The 22722-nt window shown below is 47.8% G+C and overlaps 3 protein-coding genes and 1 long non-coding RNA gene across 10 annotated transcripts; 1 reads left to right on the top strand and 3 right to left on the bottom strand.

The window, feature by feature from the left end:
* Positions 1 to 16: 16 nt before the first annotated feature.
* Positions 17 to 11946, bottom strand: LOC4577219 (serine/threonine-protein kinase Tao). Of its 7 annotated transcripts, none has more exons than XM_061663618.1 (13): positions 11810 to 11946; positions 9201 to 10421; positions 8659 to 9096; positions 7888 to 8548; positions 7599 to 7769; positions 7313 to 7524; positions 7087 to 7237; positions 6884 to 7006; positions 6695 to 6811; positions 6410 to 6583; positions 6109 to 6330; positions 5907 to 6025; positions 17 to 5842 (listed from the first exon to the last, which is right to left on the bottom strand). In XM_061663618.1, exons 2-13 carry the CDS (start codon positions 9635 to 9637, stop codon positions 5719 to 5721), a joined length of 2949 nt encoding a protein of 982 aa, XP_061519602.1. In that variant the 5' UTR covers positions 9638 to 10421; positions 11810 to 11946; the 3' UTR covers positions 17 to 5718. The 7 variants fall into 7 exon arrangements, with proteins under 7 accessions (XP_061519602.1, XP_001237504.2, XP_061519600.1 ...); XM_001237503.3 differs by having other exon boundaries at positions 7599 to 7772; XM_061663616.1 differs by having other exon boundaries at positions 7599 to 7772; positions 10841 to 11905.
* Positions 11947 to 12197: 251 nt separating this feature from the next.
* Positions 12198 to 14473, bottom strand: LOC1273876 (vacuolar protein sorting-associated protein 33A). The gene is made up of 3 exons (XM_312907.5): positions 14073 to 14473; positions 13786 to 13999; positions 12198 to 13720 (listed from the first exon to the last, which is right to left on the bottom strand). Exons 1-3 carry the CDS (start codon positions 14184 to 14186, stop codon positions 12231 to 12233), a joined length of 1818 nt encoding a protein of 605 aa, XP_312907.4. The 5' UTR covers positions 14187 to 14473; the 3' UTR covers positions 12198 to 12230.
* A 104-nt stretch (positions 14474 to 14577) lies between these two features.
* On the top strand, positions 14578 to 17061 carry LOC133395080 (uncharacterized). Its single transcript, XR_009767190.1, has 2 exons — positions 14578 to 15243; positions 15365 to 17061. It is a non-coding gene; the product is annotated as an uncharacterized LOC133395080 (long non-coding RNA).
* Positions 16084 to 22533, bottom strand: LOC1273877 (major facilitator superfamily domain-containing protein 6). Its single transcript, XM_312908.5, has 10 exons — positions 21595 to 22533; positions 21252 to 21515; positions 20949 to 21185; positions 20742 to 20877; positions 20329 to 20664; positions 20096 to 20257; positions 19663 to 20029; positions 19508 to 19591; positions 19240 to 19448; positions 16084 to 19161 (listed from the first exon to the last, which is right to left on the bottom strand). Exons 1-10 carry the CDS (start codon positions 21744 to 21746, stop codon positions 18940 to 18942), a joined length of 2169 nt encoding a protein of 722 aa, XP_312908.4. The 5' UTR covers positions 21747 to 22533; the 3' UTR covers positions 16084 to 18939.
* Positions 22534 to 22722: the final 189 nt, after the last annotated feature.

Raw genomic sequence — 22722 nt, forward strand, 5'->3', positions numbered from 1 at the left:
GAAAGAAAAAGGAAAGTAAATTTCGCATTGTGAGTATGTATTGTTTTGAATGTTGTGTTGTGTGTTCGCTGCTCCTTACTTCATCATCACCATCATCGTTCCTCGTGTCTGTTCTTTTTTCCCTAATTCTTGCTATTAGCGCATTTACCTTCCTACTATCTCTCCCACCTCTTTTCCTTATTTTCTTCTTCCCGGTTAGCTTTTCTTCTCCTCAGGATTATTCACAATTAGAGTTAATCATATGTACAAAAACGAATCGATCTAACTGTGTGCTGGCGGCTGCTGCTTCTCTACACAAACTCGAGCAAGTGAATCGTACGGCATCGTCGCTAGCGTTGTTTGGAAAGCGTTCTCTCTTCCATCCCACTTTGGGTGATAGCCAAGGAGGGAAGAGTTTAGTGTGTGGTGCAACACACCTTGTCCCTTTTGTGTAGGTTTTTCTTGCCCGTCCAATACCATAACCTACATGTGGGCACACTTTTCCAACAGCCGATCCAACATCCAGGATGCTGCTGGCGGGCAAGCAATCGAACAGAGAGGATTATCTACTTTTCCTTGTTTTTTGTATGCCTAACGGTCCTTCTTTTTATTTTACGCCTTTTCTTCCGCCCAATTATTCGAGATGATGCTACTCCACGTCGGCTTGTCGTGGTAATATTCGTTGCGCTTAAACTACGATTTACCTGTCACTCCCTTCGAAGCCACCATTAACTGTCTTCGTCCTGGTTCGCTATCTGTTCTTAACAAAGCAGCAGCAGCGGTGTGTGTTTGGCGAAGCAACTGGTCCTACCCGGTCATGCTTCCTCCACATGGCCTACTACTTCGCGTAGCGTCTGGCTTAGGTAAAATCGTTTACAACTTGTTACTACACACATTTACACAGTGACAGAGAGGCAGGCGGTGCAAAATTCGTACTGCGCTTGAAGCAAAATGCAATAAGAAAGTACATATGCATGGGTGTATGCTTGTAGAGTATGTAGCGCTAAGTGTGTAGAGCTAGCTAAAGTGTGTGTGTGTGTTAGTGATTTATGGTTTGTGTAGAGAGTGTCTCGAAAAAATGAATCCACAATTGATTTGATAACGTTGTAGTAGCAGAAGTGAAAAATAATTACTTAAAAAAAATCGTTGCCCCTACAGAGCATTAGTTGCGTAGCGCGGTGCACCAGCTTTGAATGCACCATAAATTGCATGCTTTTGGTTAATTCGCGTCCGTATCTACTCTCCTTCCCAATCCCGACGCCAAAGAGCGGGGTGTAGAGGGAAGGGACAGCATTTCATAGGTATGTGTATATTATGCTATCATTATATAAAGAGCGTCGTCAGAAGCGTAGTAGTAGTACGTATTTTATTTATCGTTTTCCTTTTCTTCTTCTTCTTCTTCTTCTTCTGCTCTATTCCTTTTCCACTGTGTGTTGTTGTTTGTATTAAACGCTAAAGAGATGTCGCTGCTACTACTGGTTTTGTTTTGCTTTGCTTATTTGTTTTTTGCTTCTTTTTTTAAATTTTATTAGATTGTTTATTTGCTTCTAATTATTATGGTTTGTGTTATTTGCCTCTGTTTGCGCTTGCTGGAGCAGCAGCAGTAGCAGCAGTAGCAGTAACAGCAGCAGCATAAACTACCCACTTGTGCTGCCTGCTTGCGGTAAAAGGTTTCCGTTCGAGGCAGATTTCTAACCGTTTGTTTTAAATATCCATCACTCACACACACACACACTCACACACACATACAGATTGCGCGCCCTATTACCATCCTTCTTGTCGCCGCCTTTTGCCTTCCCTCTGTCTTTAGCTACATCCCTTCATCCGGCTATTATTTCCCTTCCTATCCTTTCCCTTCTCGGCCTTTCACGCTATTTGTTTTGTTCGCTAAAGCATTGAAGTCTAATTAATAAAACCTAGCGGCGATCTATTCACACCCATTACTTTCTCTCTCTCTCTCTCATACTTTCGTCTAATCATCCAGCGCGATATCGTAAAGTTGATTATTTGTGTTTACTTATTTAAAGTGTTAATATGTTGTTTTCCCCCCTCTTTTTGCTACAACACACGCACCATTATCCTTCTGTTGCTAACACACACACACACAAACACGATCGCCGATGATCTTATCCTGGTTTGAATGATCATCCGGTTCTCCTGCCTACGATCTACACGCATTGTGCCCTACAACACCGCTCTCCTGTCTACTGGGGGGAGGGAGGGGGGATTGTTATTGATTGTTTGGCTTCCTTTTGGCCTGAGCCCGCAACAAAGCCGAAGAAAGATGACTGGGAAATTTCTCTACTGAACGGTTGCTGTTGCCGCTGGAGGTTGGATTATCGCCCCTTCTTTCTCTCTCTCTCTCTCTCTCTCTCTCGCTCTCGTTCGTTACAGTTCCCTAGCCAATTGTTCGATTTTGATTATCCCTTTTTATTATCTTACAGGAAGAACGTAGAGAGTACATAAATAGGAACCAAATGGCTTTGCATGGGGATTGGGTTACCGTTTATCCGCTTTAACGGTGATTTTTGTAGGTGGATAGAAAGATAATGTGGCGCGCACCATATCATGTGATTGGCACACCGTATTCGAGTGCTATTGCAAGCAGATTAGAAGTTCGGCCCCGGTACGGAACGATAGATACAAAAGGATAATGGTTACCAGAGGCAAGAAGAACCTTTCTAGTGGGTTGTGATAATTGTAGTAAGACCGTATGTGCCCGATAAGAGAATGTTACCCCCCTCGAACATGCTCTCCTTAACCTTTCTAAGCGACATTAATTCAGTAAATTAGTACTTATCTGCCTCTTGCAACTAGCCTCCCGATTTTAAACCGCCAGCCAGCCCTGGTATCTTCACTGTTTCCCCTCACTTTGGCCGGCCTTTGTATGGTATATTATGTTATATTGTCTAAAGGATTCACCGTGCCGTACCATACGCGCGCGCGCGCTTTACACTTATTTGCTTTGTCTCTTCGCTGTACTTTTTCTTCCCCTACTGCCCCCTTTTTCCTGCTGACTGTTCTGTTCTGCGCGATATCAGATCTCTGCCAAGGCGGCGCGCGAGCGACAGCGTGTGCTGCCGTGTGCTTATCGTGTTATAAATTGGGATAAGAGAGGATGATTATAATGTTTACTATAATTTCAGTTTCGGCCTCGGTAAATCTTATAAATGCACCGATTGGTTTGGGGGCCCCGAAGCTTCTTCGTGCTTCCATCCTGCGCCTACACCTTCCCCATCATGCTTCCCTTCCTTCTCGTGCGCCGATAGGGCCTCACCGTACGACATCATTCTGACGACATTTGCCACAATTACATATACCTAATAAGGATGTTGCTTTTTTTCTTTGCTTCGTTTTTTGTTATCTATTTATAATTGAATATGCCGCCTGCCTTCGAACCGCAATGCTTTACTTTCTCGGCGCACAATGAAAGCAGCTACCTCCTTCCTCACTGTGTTGCATTCCTGCTCTGTTTTGTGGAACAACATAAGCAAGAGGTTGTGGTAAGGAAGTATATTATATCGATGCAAATTAAAACACGTGTTCTGTTGTGTATGTTTCCAGGGGGGGACATTGCAATTCCTGTTCGCGCTGATTCTACTGACCTTGTTTTTTTTCTTCCTTTTTTAGTGCGGCTAGATTGTGTGATGGTGGTGATTGAACAGTTCGTTGAGTCGGTTTAGTAATATCTTAGTACACTGAACGCTAACTACACTAAACTCGCCTTGCTGGGAAACTCAATCGGAACCATGGACCGACTTCCCTGTCCGTCGCTTCACACAAACTTACTCTTCCGACGCTTTTGTTTCATTACTTTGATGCAAAACTACCCCATTGAAGCTACATTTTCGAATAAAAGCCAAGATTTTGTGTACGCTTTGGCCTTTTTGTAGTAAAATGTTTTGTCTAATACACCCCCTCCGCCGCCCGTTCGAGAGTCACAGCAAGGTTTTAAACAATAGAGAAATAAACTTAACGCATACATAACGAATGTGGGTGGTACGGCCGAATTAGAAGTAAAAGAGCAAAAAAAAAAACAACTTTTTGTTAAAACAAAATTCCACCCAACCCACACATACACGCGCAAATTTAATAATATACTTCTCCATTCCCTTCACTCCCCGAGGTGGCGTTGTTTGGTGGCTTTATCGCTTTTTGTTTTGCGCCTAGACACAATCGTCTAGCACCCCCAATTGTAATTAGCGGCGGTGGTGGTGGTGGTGGTTTGGAATTTACAAAACAACTCAAATTTACACCTAACAGAATTTGTAGCTTTTCCCCCTCTTCGCTTTTTGTTTCGTTTTTTGCTTAAACCGCGATCACATTCTCAGTCGTAGAGTCCAATAAAGAAAGCTAATAAAGTGTAAATGTGTTTTTTTCTTCTCTCTTCTTCCTATATTACAATTACAACCCCATGCTCTCCAAGCGTCGGCACAAAAAAGCAGGGAAACCGTCAGCGTTTCTTTTTGTTTCGAAAAGCAACGGAAAAACAGGTTCAAATTATTTAGTCAACAATATTAATTCACCCCAATACAATCACGACCTTTTCGCTCAATCGATCGGTCGGTCGTCCTTTCCTTTCGTAAGCAAATAGGATAGTAGTTTTGAGTATTTTTAGTTTAAAATTCCATTTCGTTGCGCTGCTGGGTGTGGCTTTACTTTACTTTGTTTAGATTGTATGGTTTAGTTTGAAAATCGATTAACGCGCTTCAAGCTGTGTTGTGTTTTTCAATCGCACGTTGACTAGACATTCTTTCGGCGGTAGGTTCAGCGAAATAGCGCACGTGCGAAAGCATTAACTAAAACGCGTGTGTGTGTATGTGTTGGTGTAAGGTGCTAGAATCATTGCTTCCCGGGGTTGATTGGATCACAACGGACGCTTCCGATAGTGTAAAAAAAACGTGTTAATTTACTAGTACGACCGTTTGCAAATGTTGCAGTTACGAACTGAATGTGTTCCAAAACGTACCCGATGCCCTATTTCTCCCGATACTCAACAATTTAGCCAAACCGAAGGCAACCAACCTATCATTCCAGTCGGTTTGCTGCGAACCCGGCGATGCGAAGAAACAAAAACCGGCAAATGAAATTGGTCAGTTTGCCGCGGAAGTGGTAGTAGTTAGTTAGCACTGTCGTCTTAATATACAATTATTAAAGCTGAAACCGAATATTGGGTGCCTTTAGAGCGCATGGTAACACAGAACAAGGGAGGGGGAAAAACCATACCATCATAAAACATACGAGTACATTTATCAAGACGTTAGAAACAACACCATCAGCGCAGCGTGTGTGGCAACGCGCGGCGCCGCGCGGAACCACCCCCTACATTATATTAGCCCACACATGTCTATTGCATCGAACACTCATCGTCGTCTACCCGAACCCCGAGTACCGTAATTCCAAATTGATCATCGTTCTATCAGTCTACTAATCCGTCTGGCCCTGCTTATCATTATTATGCTGAATTTGCTGATCCCCCCTCACTACGATCTCGGCACAATCTCAGAATCGTTTCCCCGCGCTATCCATTAGGTGCGAGAATTGCGTGCGTCACACACACGCGCACTCCCATACACAGTGCGGAATTTAGTGCAGGATGAACGCTGCTGGATCGCTCGCACTGGTTGGTTTTCCAAATGTCCTACCCAACCCATACCAAGTGTCTGGTGAGGCGGCCACGCCGGTTTCCTCTTACATCGAATGCTGACTCGACAGGGTCATCCATCTGGTGGACTTATGCTATAGAGATCCAGCCGGGAAGCTGGTGGAACTGTTACTGTGCGCCAGGCTCAGCATCGACCCGGACAGGCTGGCCTCCTCGTCCGGGTACGTCTCCTTCGATGCTTCCGCTAAGGCCAGTGCACTGCAAGCAAAGGTGAACAGTGAATGATATGACAAGGGTTTCGTCCAACAACACCACAGCTTACCTGAAGCCCATGCGGGCTGACTCTTCATCAAATGCCTCAAGCTGCTTGTCGTGCTTCTCCTTCAACTGGCGGATTCGTTCGGCACGCTCCTGATTGAACTGCTGCAGTTCCGTCTCCATCTGCGGGAGAAAGAATCATTACAGGTTTATCGATCGTTCGCTTAGGGGGAGGAGGGTTGGTATCGCATTCGCGCGCTGCTTACCTTACTCTCCAGCAGTGCCCGTCGCACACTGACACGGTCCTCCAGCTCCTTGCGCTCGCGGTCGCGCTGCGCTTGCGCCTGCATGCGATTTTTGCTCTGGTAGGCGGTCAGTATGTCCAGCTCGTACTGGAGCCGGTCCTTCAGCTGGTGGCACTCCACTTCCTGGCTTTCGTCCAAACGAAGGCTCTGCTTCTGCAGCATGTCGGCAATACTTTGTTCGTACTAGCGGAAAGGAGTTGCAAATTCGTTCACCGTAGGACAAAAACAGCTTTCGCGCACACACAACACAAAATACACTTACCTGATCGCCCAGTAGTGTTAACTTACGATGTTGCTCTTCCTTTAGTTGCTTTATCACAGCCTTTTGATCTTCCTTAGGTGTTGTCTGCAGTATCTGCCGCTTCAGTGCCTTGTACTGGATTGTTTGTGTTTTACACGTTTCACGAAACTGTTTCCTAATCTGGAGTTCTTTTTGCTGTTGGAGAGGAAAGGTGTAAAAAGAAGGAACAAAAAAACCCGCATGTTAGACGCTGTTTGGGATTGTCACACAAGCTAACAGACAACAGCATATGGACTCTTGCCCTACCTTCAGGCTCTTTGGTTGCTGTTTCAATTCGAGTGCGTGTCTTCGTAACAACTCTCGCTCGGCCCGGTCCATGTACTCATTTTGGTTTCGCAGCTCGCTTTCATGCTGCTTTGATATCTGAAAGTACGCAGAGTGCCAATGGTTAGGTCATGCATGTGTGCTAAAATGCCGTAGCGCTGTTTTACCCACCTGCTCCTCTCTGAGTGCATGTACGCTCTTCTGCTGGCGGTACTCGAGATCTTGTGTTTTTTCGTGGTGTTTAATAAGCATGGCATGAGCTTGCTCTAGTTGCTGCTGCTTCTTACTGAGCTCCTGTAAATGCAAATCGCGAACGCAAATGGTAAGACGCACTGGGGCCTAACCCGATTGGACCGTTTCTTCGCCACACTTACGTCTCGTAACAGTTGATCCTCGAGGTCGTGCAGGAGGCCCATCTTTTTCCTGCGGAACTTTCGCATCTCCAGCTCGATGTACGTCTTCTGTACCCGCAGCAATCGCTGTTCCTCCTGTGCTTCCGCCAGCTTGAGGTTGTCCTTTTGCGTTCTGGAAGAGAAATCGGGGTTAGGAGAAGTTGGCAAATCGCTTGTGGGACGATCCCGAGACGTAGACAACACTCACTGCAAGGTTGCATCGCGCTGACGCTTGGGCGTCGTGTCATCCATAGACAGCTCCCGCTTCCAGCGCTCCTTGTTCGCCTTGTACTCCTTCTTTCGATGGATTTCGAACGCCTTCCGATCGCCCTCCTGTCTGGTCGCTATTTCCTTGTGCAGCTTCTTCTCTGCCGTGTCATTCTGCTTAACCCTTCGCACAATTTCCTGCTGATGTTTTGCCTGCGCCGAAACAACATCGATTAGATGGTACTGTATACCCACAAACACCCAACACCATCGAAAGACCGACTTACAGATTGTTTGTCTAGCTCCCGTGTAAAATTATGCAGCAACAGATCGTACTCCTTGTCCAGGGCGGACTTGTGCTGCTCCATCTCCACCTTGCACTTCTCCTCCAGCTTCACCAGTGCGGCCTGGTGCTCCCGTCGCATACGCTTGTAGCCCGACATTTGCTCGTGCATTTCCTCCTTGACCAAAGGCAAAGTTCATCATTAAAACCCTCTATCAGTATCTTACTGCGCCGCAAACGGGACAATCGGACGGTGTGCGCTCTACGGTGCACACCGCCCTCGCCCGCCTTACCTGCATGTGCTCCTTCTGCTGCTTCGTCACAATACTGGTCGTGCGGATGGTGGCGAAATTGTTGGCACCGTGTTCTGCCACGGCATTGGCCGCCACCTGCGACACGTGGTTGTGATTGTGCTGCGGGTGATGGTGGGCCGACACAACCGGACTAGAGGAGTTGTGATGGTGGTAGCCCATGCTAGCGCCCATGTTCGCCTGTCCACCGGCCGCACCCGCACTCTGCATACCGCTCGTGCCCATGCCGACGCTGCCGCCGCCGGCCATACCGCTCGCCATCATCATGCCGCTGCCCGAACCGCTGCCACCGCTGATGCCGGCCATCATCACGTTCGACAGCATGCTGTCCCGGGCGTTGCCACCGGCCGAGTTGTTATGCATCGCCGACATCGCATTGGCGGGCCGGGATCGGGACGAGTTTCGCATCAAACCGCTGCCGACGCCGTGCTGCTGGTGCAGCTGCTGCTGCTGCTGCTGATCCACCGATGGCAGTGAGTGTTCGGAGGTAATGCTGTTGCTCTTGCTACTGTCGCCTCCGATCTGCTCGTCGGGCGTATCCTCCGCGTCGCCTATGTTGCTCTCCGTCTCACAGTCCACCATCAAGATTTTCTTCATCTTTCTGTAGTTCAGATTGTCCAGCTCTCGTACAGCGGCCTTCGTTCTGCAATAACAAAAAACAACAACAACAACACACACACGATTGCAGTTAGAACGGGATGCAATGCTGCGCCACTCTCTAGCGGCGCGCACAGGTGCCGAATGCAACATTACCTGGCGATCAAATCAATTAGCACGTTCGGCGATCGTGCCCTGGTGACCAACGTGTGCTTCAGCAGCTGCGTCGACGTCGGCCGATCGATCGGTGACTTTTTCAGACAAAAGTCGACAAAGTTCCGAAACATGTCCGACCACTCCTGCGCCTGCAGCGACGGTGCATCGTTCTGCGCGATGTGGTACAGCGCCGACATGGCGTTCATGTTGAAGTACGGCGGCTTCCGTTCGGCCAGCTCGATACAGGTGATGCCGAGCGACCACACGTCCACCTTGCCATCGTACTGGCCCTCGTCCATCGCCAGTATCACTTCCGGTGCCATCCAGTAGGGCGTACCGACAAAGCTGTTGGCCGGGCACTTGATAGCAGCGCTGCCGAAATCGGCCAGCTTCACGATACCCTGCTCGGTGAGCAGAATGTTGCCTGCTTTGATGTCCCTACGAAGATGATGCAGAAAAAAAGGACAAATAAACCGTTACCTCTCTCTCTCTCTCTCGCTCTCTCCGCTTTTCAACACAGTACGCTCGTGCTGTTCGCTTACCGGTGAATGCGTCCGAGACTGTGCAGATAGCTTAACCCGCGCAGCACGCCGTCACAGATGGCCGAGATTTCGTCCTCCTTGAGCGGGCGCTTGTGCACCTCGATGATGTCCGAGGCCGACCCGACACAGTACTCCATCACCAGCCAGGCCGTGTTTTCGTGCAGATAGCAGCCCTTGTACTCGATCGTGTTCGGATGGTTGAGCTGCCGCAGGAACCGGATCTCCTTCAGGATATCCTGCCATTTCTCCATGCTCTGCTTGCCCATGTAGGACATCTTCTTGATCGCGACGATCTCGGGCGTAAGGTTGCATTTCGCGTAGTACACCGCACCGAACGAGCCGTGCCCGATCTCGCGCAAATCTTCGAATATCTTTTCCGGATCATGTTTGTTGAACAGTTCCGCTATCTCGGGGTCTTTCAGGCTTCCGGGCCTCATCGTCGCTGCCCGCTGTCGCCACTCGCGTTACGCGAATGGACGCCCCCGCTTCCGTTTTGCACACACACACACACGTACACACACACACACAAACGACTATTGCTCACACCCTGCACACCGGCCGGTGCGCGCACTTTGCTCGCTTCCGCGTGGCAATCGCACTTCACACTACGCACACGCGGCCCCTCCTTCCACCGTACGCAAGGGACCTGCTGGCACAGTTGGCCGTTTCTAGACACACTTTCACACACAATGCCCACTCCCGTAGCAACCGTTTTTCTTGACACATTAAACACATTAAAAACACGCACCGCACGCGCACGGAGTGACACAGCTAGCACCACCTTTCCTATTGCTTTTTTTGTGCGCCACTCGTCGTCCCTCTTCTCCTTGTTCACGACATTACACACAGCCGATCGTCGCTTGACGCATCATCAGCGCACACCAGACGGATGCGATCATCATCTACGATTGATACTGGAGCGCACACATATCCTTTCGCTGGATGCTCGCTTCCCTTAAATCGAATCCTCGAACCGAACTCGAACTCGAGGGCGACGCGCGCTGTGGGTGGTGCGGTTATTATTGTCGAACACAACACAACTACTCCGCAAAAAGCAAACCCCCTCAGCACCGAGTGTGTGTGTTGGGGCGTGTGGAGTGATGTCGATGCTGACGAAGCTGAGGGTGATGATGATGATGATGATCACGAGATGGTACGCGCACGCCTGTCACTTCCGGTCGGGTAGGGCGGATTTAAGGGTATGCTCTAGCTTGGCCGAACCTGGGGAGGAAAAAACCCAAGCACAGATAAAGAATTACGTATTTGCCGTTGCTCATCGGTGAATCGGTCTGTTGGAGTGGAAGGTCTACATTTCGAAATCATTGCAAATCGGTTTTACAAATGATTCATTCACAATTATCAGAGGACTTTCCCCCCCAAAAGGAGAAAAACAAAGAAGACCGTGTAATGAGCTTGCTAATTGCCTGCTAACAACCATCGTATCGATTTGGGAAGTTTACAACGTATTTTGCCCCCCGCATGGGAAAGGCGTTCGGGGTGTAAATTTGAATATGCGCTACAGGATGGTATCTAATTGCGGTCTAATCATTGATACCACTTGGCAGTCGGGCTTGCTAATTTAATAGATCAACACAATTTGTCATGCGACGCACGCTCGTCTTTTAATCATTGTGACGCACGGATGGCATTTATTGCAACGGGCAGGAATTTTCTGCCAGATGTCCTTCCAGTTTCTTTGTCACTCGTATCGTCCGGTCAGCAGCACCTGATGCGGCATCATCACGCCATCATCCTGCTACACCTGCCCTCCTCTCCTCCACCACCCTAGAAGACCCAGCTTTTCCACTTCTTCGACTGCGCTAACATGCTATTGCGGTAGAACCGTGACTCGGGTTTTGTCGTTTTTTTCTCTCTCTCTCTTGTATGTCCACACACCATGCACACAACACCTTCGACACCTTTTTGGCTGGCAACTTTTGGCAAAGAATTTCAAGGTCGACCGGCCGCATGTGTGTCATGTTTTATTTGGTTTCATTAGTTTTTCTTCACCTTCCACTTTTTTCGAACATTTCTCTCTTTGCACAGAAAACTATCGCTCCACTACGGGCACATACACATGCACACACATACACACACGGTCATTCCATTCCACAGTTTCACCCACTGCACACCACCAAACCACATTCGAGGTTTGTCTTTTCGCACTCAGACCACGCCTAGAGCAATTCGGTGGGTGTGTGTGCGGCGGGGACGTACGTTTTCAGCGCACACACACACATACACACACGCAGGCAGGCACACAGCGCAAGGGGGTTACTGTGTCTACACCTAATGGTCCTTTAATGGTGCATCGTCTTTTCCGATTGCCAAATTTGCATAATTTGCAGCTGACCAGCAGCGCACTCGAACGGGGCAGACGATTGGGACGGTCCGTCGGCTACCGAAAGTTGCCACTAACAAATTGTGAAGATTTTTCGTAACACGGAGAAGTCACCACCTCTGCACCGTGCTGCAGCAATCCATCCCGTGCGCTGTTCCGTGGGCGGCCGTACGACTCGGGTCAACAGGATGAATGCTTGCGAACGCTTCCCTTCGGCCATATGATGGTGGATTGGTAAAGTATATTAACGAAATCGTCTGATCTTAACCTTTTCTCCGCTCGTCCGAATTCACATCGCCCTGAAACACAAAATGGCGATTTCACACAAAAAACATACATACATACACGCACACACGCAAACACAACCGTGAAACGTCAAGGGAACGTCGAACGGACCTGTCAAGCTTCGGTGCGCAGTTTTCAAACTTCGGCTGTCATCGGGACCGTTTGCGAACTTCGTGCTGGTATAGAAAACTCACACACACACACACACACACACACACACAGATATGACATTAGATCTTGGTTTAACTGTTCAGTTACATGTTTTTGTACATTTTAAAATGCTTGCAGTTCACTCAGAGCGCAGCAAAATTAGGCACAAGATCGTTTGCTTTGTATTCTCTTTCATTTTACAACCATATGAATGCAGGATATAGCAATTAGATAACATACATTTATTAGCCAGCTCAATTTTCTATAAACGAATCAAGGAACGTGTTCTTGTTGATCAACTTCGTCGTGCAGATGAGAAACTCGACGTTGTTATCGTCCTGTTGCGCCAGAAAGCGAAGCGCTGATATTTCCGCAAAGGTACACCCTCCGACGAAAAACACCACAATCACGCGCGGAATGTCGGACTGGGACAGTTCGCTGGTGAACGAACCACGCCGGCTGCTCAAGCTGGGCGATGCTTGAAAATCCTCAAACGTTGGGCCCGGCAGCGAGGACAGCTTTTCGGTCAGCAGTTGCCATCCGTTCGGTTTCAGGTGCTGCTCGATGATGCGCACGGACAGCGGTGCGTAGATGCTGTGCACGTACGTGATGTCCTTTGGTGAAACTTCTTCCGGCGTTTCGGCGGTCAGGTTGAGCGTTTTGCGCAGCACGTGATAGGTGCGCGAGCCGGTCTGCTGACGCAGCAGTCCCGCCTTTTCGAGATTACCCAGCGTGAGCAGCGTTTTCAAACCGTACACCTGCACCAGCTCGCGCTTGTAGTAGTCTAGCACCTTCGGCTTGAGCCCGGTCCCAGCGATCGACTGCATGCAGATCAGGCGCAGAACACTGCGCAGCGGTGCCTCCTTCGCGATCATATCCTCGATGAAGCTGTTCGGTTTGTCCACGTCCGAGCAGAGCAGAAACTCCTGCTCGCAGCCCAGCACATCCAGAAAGGCGTGCGACGAGATCACGTCCTGCACCAGCTCGGCGATCGTGGTGTGTGTGGCCAGCGACTGTTCGTTCGATTTGATGTGTGGCAAACTTTCGACGAACTTTTTCAGCTCCTGGATCGATTTTTCGCCATGGTTCTCGTTCGCCCGCGATCGTATCGATTTGGCCATGCGGGAGAGGACCGCCCCCACCGCATTGAAGTTCTTGTCCCGCAGCTCCGCGTACAGCTGCTCCTTCGAGTTCAGTATGAATTGGCTTTTCTCCGTGTTGCGGTCCGTAGATAGACCCTCGCCTGTGTTGAATTTTTCCGCCGGCAGATTGACGGTCGTATTGTTGATGCCGAATATCTCATCGATCAGCCCTTCGTAGGTGAGCTGCGTGGCGAGCACGCTCATCAGGTCGGTCGACCGATCGAGTATGATCATCTGGTCGATGACACCCTTCTCGCTGTTCATCACATGCCCGTCCTCCTCGGTCAGCGCTTTCGTCATCTCCCAGACGCGCTGCGCGTAGCCGCCGATGCCGTACACCTTCGGAATGCGGCCATACAATTTCTGCAGCGCGACAAGCGCACACGCCGACTGGTGCAGACTGCTCGTGTCACCCTCGAGGTAGATCTCTTTGTAGGCATCTTTCAGCTCCATCGAAAGCAGATCGTTGTCGAATGGGAAAAACTCGCAGCGAAACTCGCCAATGTAGGACAGACTGCCGTGTACGCCCTTGATTTGCAGCCGCTTTTCACAGAGGAAGGATTTTTTCGGCAGGAAGTACAGGAAATACTCTTTGCGAGAAACTGAAACAGGGAAAACTGCATTAAACCTTCACGTCACTAGTCAAGAAAGGGCGGTGAAAAAAAACCTTTTCGTTTCCGCTCCTCCTCGTGAATGTTGTTGGCAATGTAATCCATCAGCGTTTGATGGGGGCGTGTTATGAAGATAATGTTCTTCACATCGATGTCCGTCCACGCTTCCGACCGGAGCGGATACATCTTGGTAACGTGGTGCTCCTTGAGGAACGTGTATCGTGCCACAAGCCCCACCGGCCCACCCAATGACTCATCCCAAATGATTGCCTAGAAAAGGGGGATGAAAGTAAGAGTTTTCGCCAAGAGTTGATACATACATTTAATAGGCGCTGCGACTTACCTTTGTGCCTTCGCAGCGATCAAGAATCTTTACAAACTCCCGCACGGCTGCTTCCTGCAGCAGCTGTACGTTAGCCCGACCTCCCGAAAGATGGGAATACATGTTCATTACCATCGGTTTGTTATGAAAAAAGGTGTTCGATATGATGAGAAGTGTTTGTTGTCCTTTGTCCTTAGGGAAAAGTATGCACAACGGCGTGAGTCCAATTGTGAATTACAATAAAACTAGAGGTAAATCAAGTAAATATAACACATTTTAGCACTAAGTTTATGCACGACTCGTTTTTATCAAAACACTTTTTGCTAAAATCTGTTCAATTATCTGGTCTCGTAAATGCCCGTTTTGACAGATAGGCGGACCAGTGACGTCTATGCGTGTATGTATAAGGACTGTTGTGGTATGTGTGAGACCCTAGGTTTCAATGTTTACAATCAAACTACGAGACAGTTTGTTAAAACCTTCTAGTGTTTGGTGATTAAATACCATTTAGGATAAGTTTGAATCTTCACATATGTCGCTTATTCGGTAAATTAAAGTCATTGAATTTAGTCGGAACTATTTCTTCCTCTTTTTTGTTGTAATACCACCAATATCACGAAATTTAAACAGGCAGCTATCAACTGGCTATCATAAGCTTTTCTACACGGTAGCGCGATAATCGCGCAAGCGATACAAGCAAAACTCCATGTAAAGAAAAAAAGAAAACTTATTTGGTTTCTTGTTGTTTTCGATTCCACCATGAGCCGAAACCATTATTTTATCGAAAAAAAAACCCGGCAGTTTTATAATAAAAAAGCAGTGATTGTTCAAAATTAACAAAAATAATTAATTTATCCTAGAAACATAGCAATCCCACTGTTTATTTTGGACGCGTAGTCTACGCCAGCTGTCCATAGTAGGCAGAGATCCAAACAGTGGCCGTGTGTAGCAAAACAGTGTTTTGTGTGGAAAATAGAATTGAATAATCCAAAACATTTCACGGTTTTATACAATAACAAGTATCGGCTGAAGCAGTAGTCGTGAAAAACTGGAAAATACCGTGAAATACCGTGAAAATAGTGTCATTTATAACACATTTCCGCGATTTCAAAGCGGGCATTCCTGACAAGCAGTTTAGTTTCGAAACTGACGAGCAGAGGGCGCTCGCTCGGTGTTGAAATTAAATACCCAGGTGAGATTTTTGTTTTCATTATTACACTTCCTTGGTTTAATTTCTTTCTTATTACACTTCTTCGGGGCGATCCCGTGGTACTGTCGTCAACTAATATGTCTTAACAACATGTCCTTCATAGGTTCAATCCTAATTTAGAGACCCTCTCCCCAAAGGACCGTCTATCCGGCTGCGTGGTACTGACTAATGTCTCTAAAGCCTGTGCAGGCCGGAACGACCGTGTTCAGGTCGTTACGTTAAACAGTAAACGTTAAACAGGGGAATCCAAAATACGGCCCGCGGACCTTCTACTTTTCAAAGGCAGAACTCAAACGACAACTATAAAAAGCTGCAGGAGACCAGTTTGGAGATCCCTGCAGTAGAAGAACAAGAAAGCCAATATCCAAAGGAGATCAGGAGAAATTCAGTACAAATCAGATCAACTTAGCATGTTATCAAGCCTAGTGGCACCTCAGTCAGGTAGCTTCAATATAAGAATTCACTAATATTTCTTAACTAAAAAGCTCCAACGCTCTAGACGTATACAAATAGAGCTTCTGAATACACTAATATATCATGTATTCAAAAATTATCATCAAATCGTGTCGTGAAATACAGTTACGTATTTCTCAAAACGAATTTATTAAAAAACTCTGATACAACCTTACAATACAGCCTTAACGCAATGTTGAATGCACCGGATCGATTGGGAATTTGGAAGATCGATTGGGTTTTAGGAAAAACGATTAGGTAACGATTTGTGTTTGTTGCTGTCCTTAAATAAGGAAAAGGACATAGACACTACTTTCGGATGGATGTCTTAAATTCTATAATTTCCAACGCAACAAACACCACCTTGCGTTACGTTTTTAACGTTTTGTCTTTATTTGCCCATGATTGGTGAGTTTGCGTACGCAGTTAGAGATATCTTTACAGCATAATTTCTTTAGCGGTGCTTTTCTTACAATACTCATGTACGTGTAAATGTGTGTCTGTGCGTATGTGTGTATGTGTGTGTGGGGATGTGTCTTTCGGTGAGTCGCTCTTACACGTGCTCGCTTTCTCTGTGCTGTACATCGATCATGGGCATCGGATGTATTGGAACGGCAAATTTGTTTGCCCTGTTTGATTGTTTAATATCAGTGATAATAGTTGATCGGTATTAGTATTATTATTATTATTATTATTATTAATATTATTTGGGTTTGTTTTCTTTTGTTTTAGTGGTATATTCAGGTTGATCGTTTACGGTTAGGTCACGAAAACATCTACAAGGATACGATTAGACTTCAAACAGTAGAGTGATCAATATAGCAGTGTGTAACGAGAAAAACCGATTCTTATGAAATAAATAACACGTGATTTAGTTCGCATAATACTTTTCAAGCGTTAAACAGTAGCACCGTTCTATCCGGTGGTAACACAGTAACTAATACATTTCGCAATGCGTTACGATCCTTGTAACGCTAACAGAAAGATAGTACGTTTAAAGGGTGTGCATTCAGATTTTGTCGAGTCGAGTCTTCCACGGACCAAATTCTCACTATAAGTGCAATAGTTTCACAATAATCATGTGTGTGTGTGTTTGTATATATATATGTATATTTTGTTTGCTTCTCCAGCTCTATACGTAGTAAATACTCTCTGTAAGATGGCGCACGATCGAATGCACACCCATTCCCATTTGTATTTGTGTTTGTATGAGTGCGCGTGTGTATCACTACAGGTACACCGGTTGCATTCTTCGAGCTAGCAAAAAACAAAACCATCCATAGTGCCATCTCCCGTCCGGCGTAAGTTAATATGCTGCTGGTTTAAATATACTTCTCTCAATAAAAATACCATCCACGTGTAAGGTTTTTGGAAACTGATATGCGCACTGATGTCTCGCTAGAGATAATAAAGCTTTTGCGTGTGTTGTTTACGTTCGTCGTAAAAATTGCCACTTTGATACCATCTTGTTGTTTTATACTACATATATCAGATTGTTCCTGTGCCAGTTATCCTGTTTCTCGTCTGTACCGTTTGCAGAGGGCCTGGGGTAGAATTTGCTTTGCAAACTTATCAGCTACTCGCCAAAATTAAAATTCCCTAAACCGAATACACAGTTAAGCTTCCGCGAGGGTATGCAAATGAGATTCGAACATTCGTTGTGCCATGGTATGGTTTTGGTAGTATTTCGTAATTTTTGTTTTCGATTCTTTTGGATTCGTTTCATGTTGTATTTAAGGTGTGTGCATATCTATTTTTTTTTTCGTTTGAAAAAAAAGAAGAAAATTATTTGCTAAAGAACTGCTCCAAACTGGTGTATCGAGTCTGTAGATTATTTAATACTATGTTTTTCCTCATTGCTCCTGTTGATCGTTTAAAGACTGTTATTTTTTTCCACTCCATTCGTACACTTACGCCTCTCACCCATTACAGAGATGCAACGGACAGCTTAGTCAGCACACTTACACACAAAAACACACCAACAGACGTGACGGGAAGTCGTGAGTCCCCTGTGAGGGAGACAGAGAGCGCAATACAACCACATCTAATAGTTAAGTTTGTAGCACATTTCCTGCTATCGTTACTATTCTGACATGTGAACTCTAGAATTTGATTTGTTCCTAAATTCAGGAACACACTAGACTACACTAGACTAGACCTTGTTCAACAGTTGTTTCAGGGTGTTCGAGGGCTTCCCCAGAGATTTTAACACGTGATTTTACCTGTCATTTGCTGCCATGAGTAACGCGTTACTTCACACGTTTTCCACCGGTAGATGTCGCTTCGCTCACTCACATCAATGCTAAGATACTACATATGTCCCGCTTACTTAAGGTATAATTAAACAGACTCACCATGTCCACCTGCACAAACGCCTCAATCAGAGATGTGCGGTGAAAGATAGATTAATAGATAGATAGTATTAATAGCATTCCTAAAGTTTGCTCCAATTTGCTACTTGAATACAATCGAATGTTGCTTTTTGAGGGGGGGAGGAGGCGATGCTGCACGTAGAAAGCAACAGATCAACAGCAGCAGCTCGGATATACTAATAAATTGAGTGCTATAGCACTACAAGAATTGCCCGATACGTAGTGGCGGGAAAACGATCCAGGAAAATGGAAAGCTTGCGGTAGGATGTCTTTTCTTTTCGCTTATCGGGTGGGATCTTAAACAGAGTGTTACTTGTAACGGGTACAGTGATTCTTTTGCATTTGCTGACGTCTAAGAATAGGTTACTAACAACCACAGTCCCGAGACAATGGTTGTGTAGCTTATCATGTCACACATCCACTTACACCGTGCACTCGCCTTACCATCATAGCACATCAAAGTAATAGTTTAGTTGTAGTTAGTAGCTAGCCGCCGTCGTCGTCCTTGTCGCCGTGGGCGGTTTTTGGGCCGGAATGGCTGAATGGCGCTTTGCTTGAGCACATGTACATGGGTTTCGAGACTCTGGTTCGCTCAATATCTTAAGAGTGAGAGAGATATAGGTAGAGACCGATAGGGGAATACACATTCGCTTCACATTCGCAGAGTGTTGCTGTTGTAGACATCCATTTGTGTTGTTTTTATCATCGCCCGCAAGTACTTGTATCTACTACCGGATTCAGTCGTTCGAACGTTCTGTCGCGTTTTACGGTGTAGTAATTCGATCGTATCGACCACATCAGCCACGCAGTGCGCTGGTGTGCGGTCTTTGTCGTGTGTAAAGCGTTACACTTTTTAGTACTGATTTCCACCGTACACATTACCCTGTGGAGCACCGAACGGATTCTTGGGGGCACCGCCGGGCACATCCAGTGCACCACCAGTCGTCTGATAGGTGCCATAGCCATTGTCAACGTTCTGCTGACCAATCTCGTTGAGTCGCGTGCTCGAGAGGGCACGCGGTATGGGATTGCTGGGGACACCGTGCGGAGCCAGATGAGCCGTCTCTTCCGCCACCTTCAGTTCAAGGAGGGAAAGGTAACAGTGAGTTTAATCACATCAATTTACTATCGAACCAGCGGTGTGCTATCTAACCTGATGAGGATCCTCCGTGGTAGGAATTTCCGAGATGAAACCTTCATCCTTGCGGTAGAAGTTGATGAACACGAAGGCTGCCAGCACGAGAATACAGATCACACCGTAACCACGGAAGGTGGCCGTTGTGCCGAAGTAGGTGACAAACATACCGCCAATAACGGCACCGCAGCCTCTACCCAGCCCATGATGCAGTCCCTGCAGTACTCCTGAAACGATGCACGGTTAGTGTCCTGCCCGCTTCCCGTACACTGCCTCCGCGACTTACCTTGTGCCGAAGATCGTAGGTGTTGTGGGGTGTTGTGCGCGATGTAGGAACAGCAGGCAGCCCATACGGCAGCATGAGTGATGCCTTAAATATCAAAGAAGTGTCATCGTTATGACGCGTTTTTTCAGTAAAAAATACTGTACAGTTCTACATACCTTGCATAAACTCGAACGGCAGCACCCACCACGGGTTCTTCAGGTAGGAGATGTACAGGAAGCGAAGAATGTTACCGACCAGCCCAAGGCACAGCACCTTCACGTGTCCGATCTGGGTGATCAGTCGGAAGCTGAAGAAGTAGGCAAAGATTTCCGAGATGTGGTTGATGACGGATGCAACGCCGAACAGCGTCGGTGAGCCACCGTAGTCCTGCAGATGCCAGAACAGGAACGTAAAGATGAGCCCGATGCCGAAGCCCATGAACCACGCCACGAACAGGAACGAGGCACACTTGAGATTCTTGAACTGCTTCAGCACCGTGACCCATTCCGGCATTTCGCGTGTAGTTTGGGCGAACATTTTCGTCTGGTAATGAGAGAGGAGGGGAGTCGTTAGACAAGGAGCTTTGCTCTACAGACGACCACGACATACCTGCGCTCCAAGTGCTGCTGGTGGCGGCGCAGCACTGGCCATCCCTGTACCGGTGGCTGCCAGTGAAGGCAACTGCAGTTGCTGTGCCAACTGTGCCTGCATCTGCTCTTCGTGTGTTAACTCTTGGGGTACCTTCTCCACCTGGACGGGTTCTTGTGGTTCCTGGAAAACGAATGGAAGCAATGGGATGAGTAATGCTGTGACAGGCACTTGTACCACCTGCATCGACGTACCGAGTAGTCATACTTGAACTGAATCTGTGTAGCGGAAATCAGTGCCGCACCCATCAGCACGGAGAACGTCGCGAAGCAGATGGTGTAGTTCTTTTCCTGCTTTTCCGGCCCGCAAGGATGGTCGGGGAAGGCGGTCGAGTGATCTAGCGCAATGCCGACGAAAAACATTGCCAAACCCCAGCCGAGCGAACCGAACATTCGCTGATGCCCGTACCGGTCGGCGTCTTCGCCGAGGATCGTGATGACGGCCGAATCTGCCAGCGTGATTGCCGGTGCGCTAAAGAACTCACCAATGATGACGAGCAGCAGCAGCAGAAAGAAAGCTTTTTGAATGTCCTAGAAGAAGGAAAGGCGTTAAGTGATGGCCAGCTAGTTTGTTGTTCACCATCTTCTGATGGTAGATCTTGCCGTACCGCTGTACGATAAACGATCGAGGAAAACAATGGCGAGACCCAATCGCGGTGCAGCTTCTCGTTGAAGTTGTTCGCGTAGCTTACGTCGAGCGGTGATACACCGGCCGCTGCCACGGGACGTGCCGCACGTTCCACCCTAAAGGTATCAAAAGGATATAGTGTGAGGGGCAACGTACCACATGGCAGACGTCACTGGTTGAAACGCACCTGGTAAAGGAACTGCCACTATCGGTCGCATACTTGCCGAAGCTCAGCTCCTCCAGCATGCTCTCGTCGATGGAGCGCTTCAGGATGCGCGGAACCTGGGGCGTGCGGAGCTCGAAATCGGTGGCATTCTTGCGCTCGATACAGCTCGTGGCCGGTGGTTGAATGAAGCCGAGGGGCAGCGTAAAGATGATCCACGCGGCAAGCGATGCCAGCAGCAACATTTTGCCCTTTTTACAGCTGCAGAAAGAGGGAACTTTACAGTCGCAAACATGCCTCTCAACTCGCTGTGCACCGTGTGCTTACCGATCCGCGTAACTGCCCCAGAACGGTGCCGACAGGAACTCGACGAACGGGCGCGTACCGATCAGCAGCCCACACTGGCCCGGGTTCATGCCCATCTGCTTGAAGTACACTCCCATCAGCGGAAACAGTGAGCCAAACGCGGAGTAGAAGAAGAAGTAGAACGTCTTCACGGGCAGCAGCTCCTGGTCGACGGAACCGAACAGCATCTCCAGTATGTCCGACTTGCCCCGGATCTTGTGTGTCGATTCCTTCGCCTGCGGGTAGCTATAGAAACGAGAAATACGGGATGCACCTGCTTAGATGGAGTTTCGTTGTACTACGAAAGGACTTAGGGCAGACGTACAGTGTTGGGTCCACCTCGCCCATGGCCTCCGGGTCAACCATCGGCCGGGCGACACCCTGCGTACGCATCGGGATCTCTTGCTGGGGCTGCTGCTCCTCGTACCCATTACCACCGCCATACCCTCCACCGTAGTCGTTCGAAAAGGGTTGCATGGTTGTGTTGTTTTGTCACTCGATGAGGGCAATCAATAATTTATTCCACGTTGGAAATCAACCTTGGACCACCACCAAATTCAGCACGAACCCACGGGATTTGGTTGTTTTTGTTTGTTCGCTTCGCGAGAGAGAGAGGGCACGCTGGCTCCTGCTGCTGTGCCCACAACGGATTAAAGCCCACACCTACCGGACCGAACTTTCCACAAGGGCATCGATTTCTTTTCCCGTTCCGAACCGTTCATTCATTTACATGAATGACATAACGTAAGTGAAAACTGACACCGAGTTCCGTCCGTCTGACCTGAGACCTGGTTCAAGTGGGGTTTTACTTTGATGTGCCACCCCTCTCGCTAGAGCTAGTTTTGCTATAAGCAGGACCGCGTAGGGAACGGTGAAGTATCCAGCTTTGCACTTTCGATCCTGATGAATGGCCTCGTGAAAGCTGGTTTTGGCGAGAGCACACACTACCAGTTAGATTACACACACATACACACACTCTCGCACGTACACTCTACACCCGATATGCAATCGAGAATACGGGAAATCTTAAACTATGCTTCAAAGGATATGCTCCTTTTTTGAAGTGAAAAATAACCACCAAAATGATCAGACGCACACACGAGCCCTTAAAATGCTGCCCACAATACGGCGGAGGCACACCAATTTTTCCGCAACGCTCACGACAGCAACCACCACGACGACGAAGGCGACGGGACCACAGCTCTATGGTTGGCGAGAGATGCCAGAGATAATCGATATCTTGCAAGAAAACAGTACGAGCAAAGCTTGCTCCGTACCGAGGACTGAGAGACGGTGGCTCCGTTACGCGGCGAGCCTGCGCACAATGGTGCGGGTCCGTGCTGTGCGTGAAATTCCGTCACACGCGGAAGCTTTTGGGCTTACGCGCTCGTGTGTGTGTGTGTGTGTGTGTGTGTGTATGACAAACGCCTGCTAGGACGGGGGTTTGTATCGA

Source organism: Anopheles gambiae, chromosome 2 (assembly GCF_943734735.2).
Source record: "Anopheles gambiae chromosome 2, idAnoGambNW_F1_1, whole genome shotgun sequence".
Classification (NCBI taxonomy): Eukaryota; Metazoa; Arthropoda; class Insecta; order Diptera; family Culicidae; genus Anopheles; species Anopheles gambiae.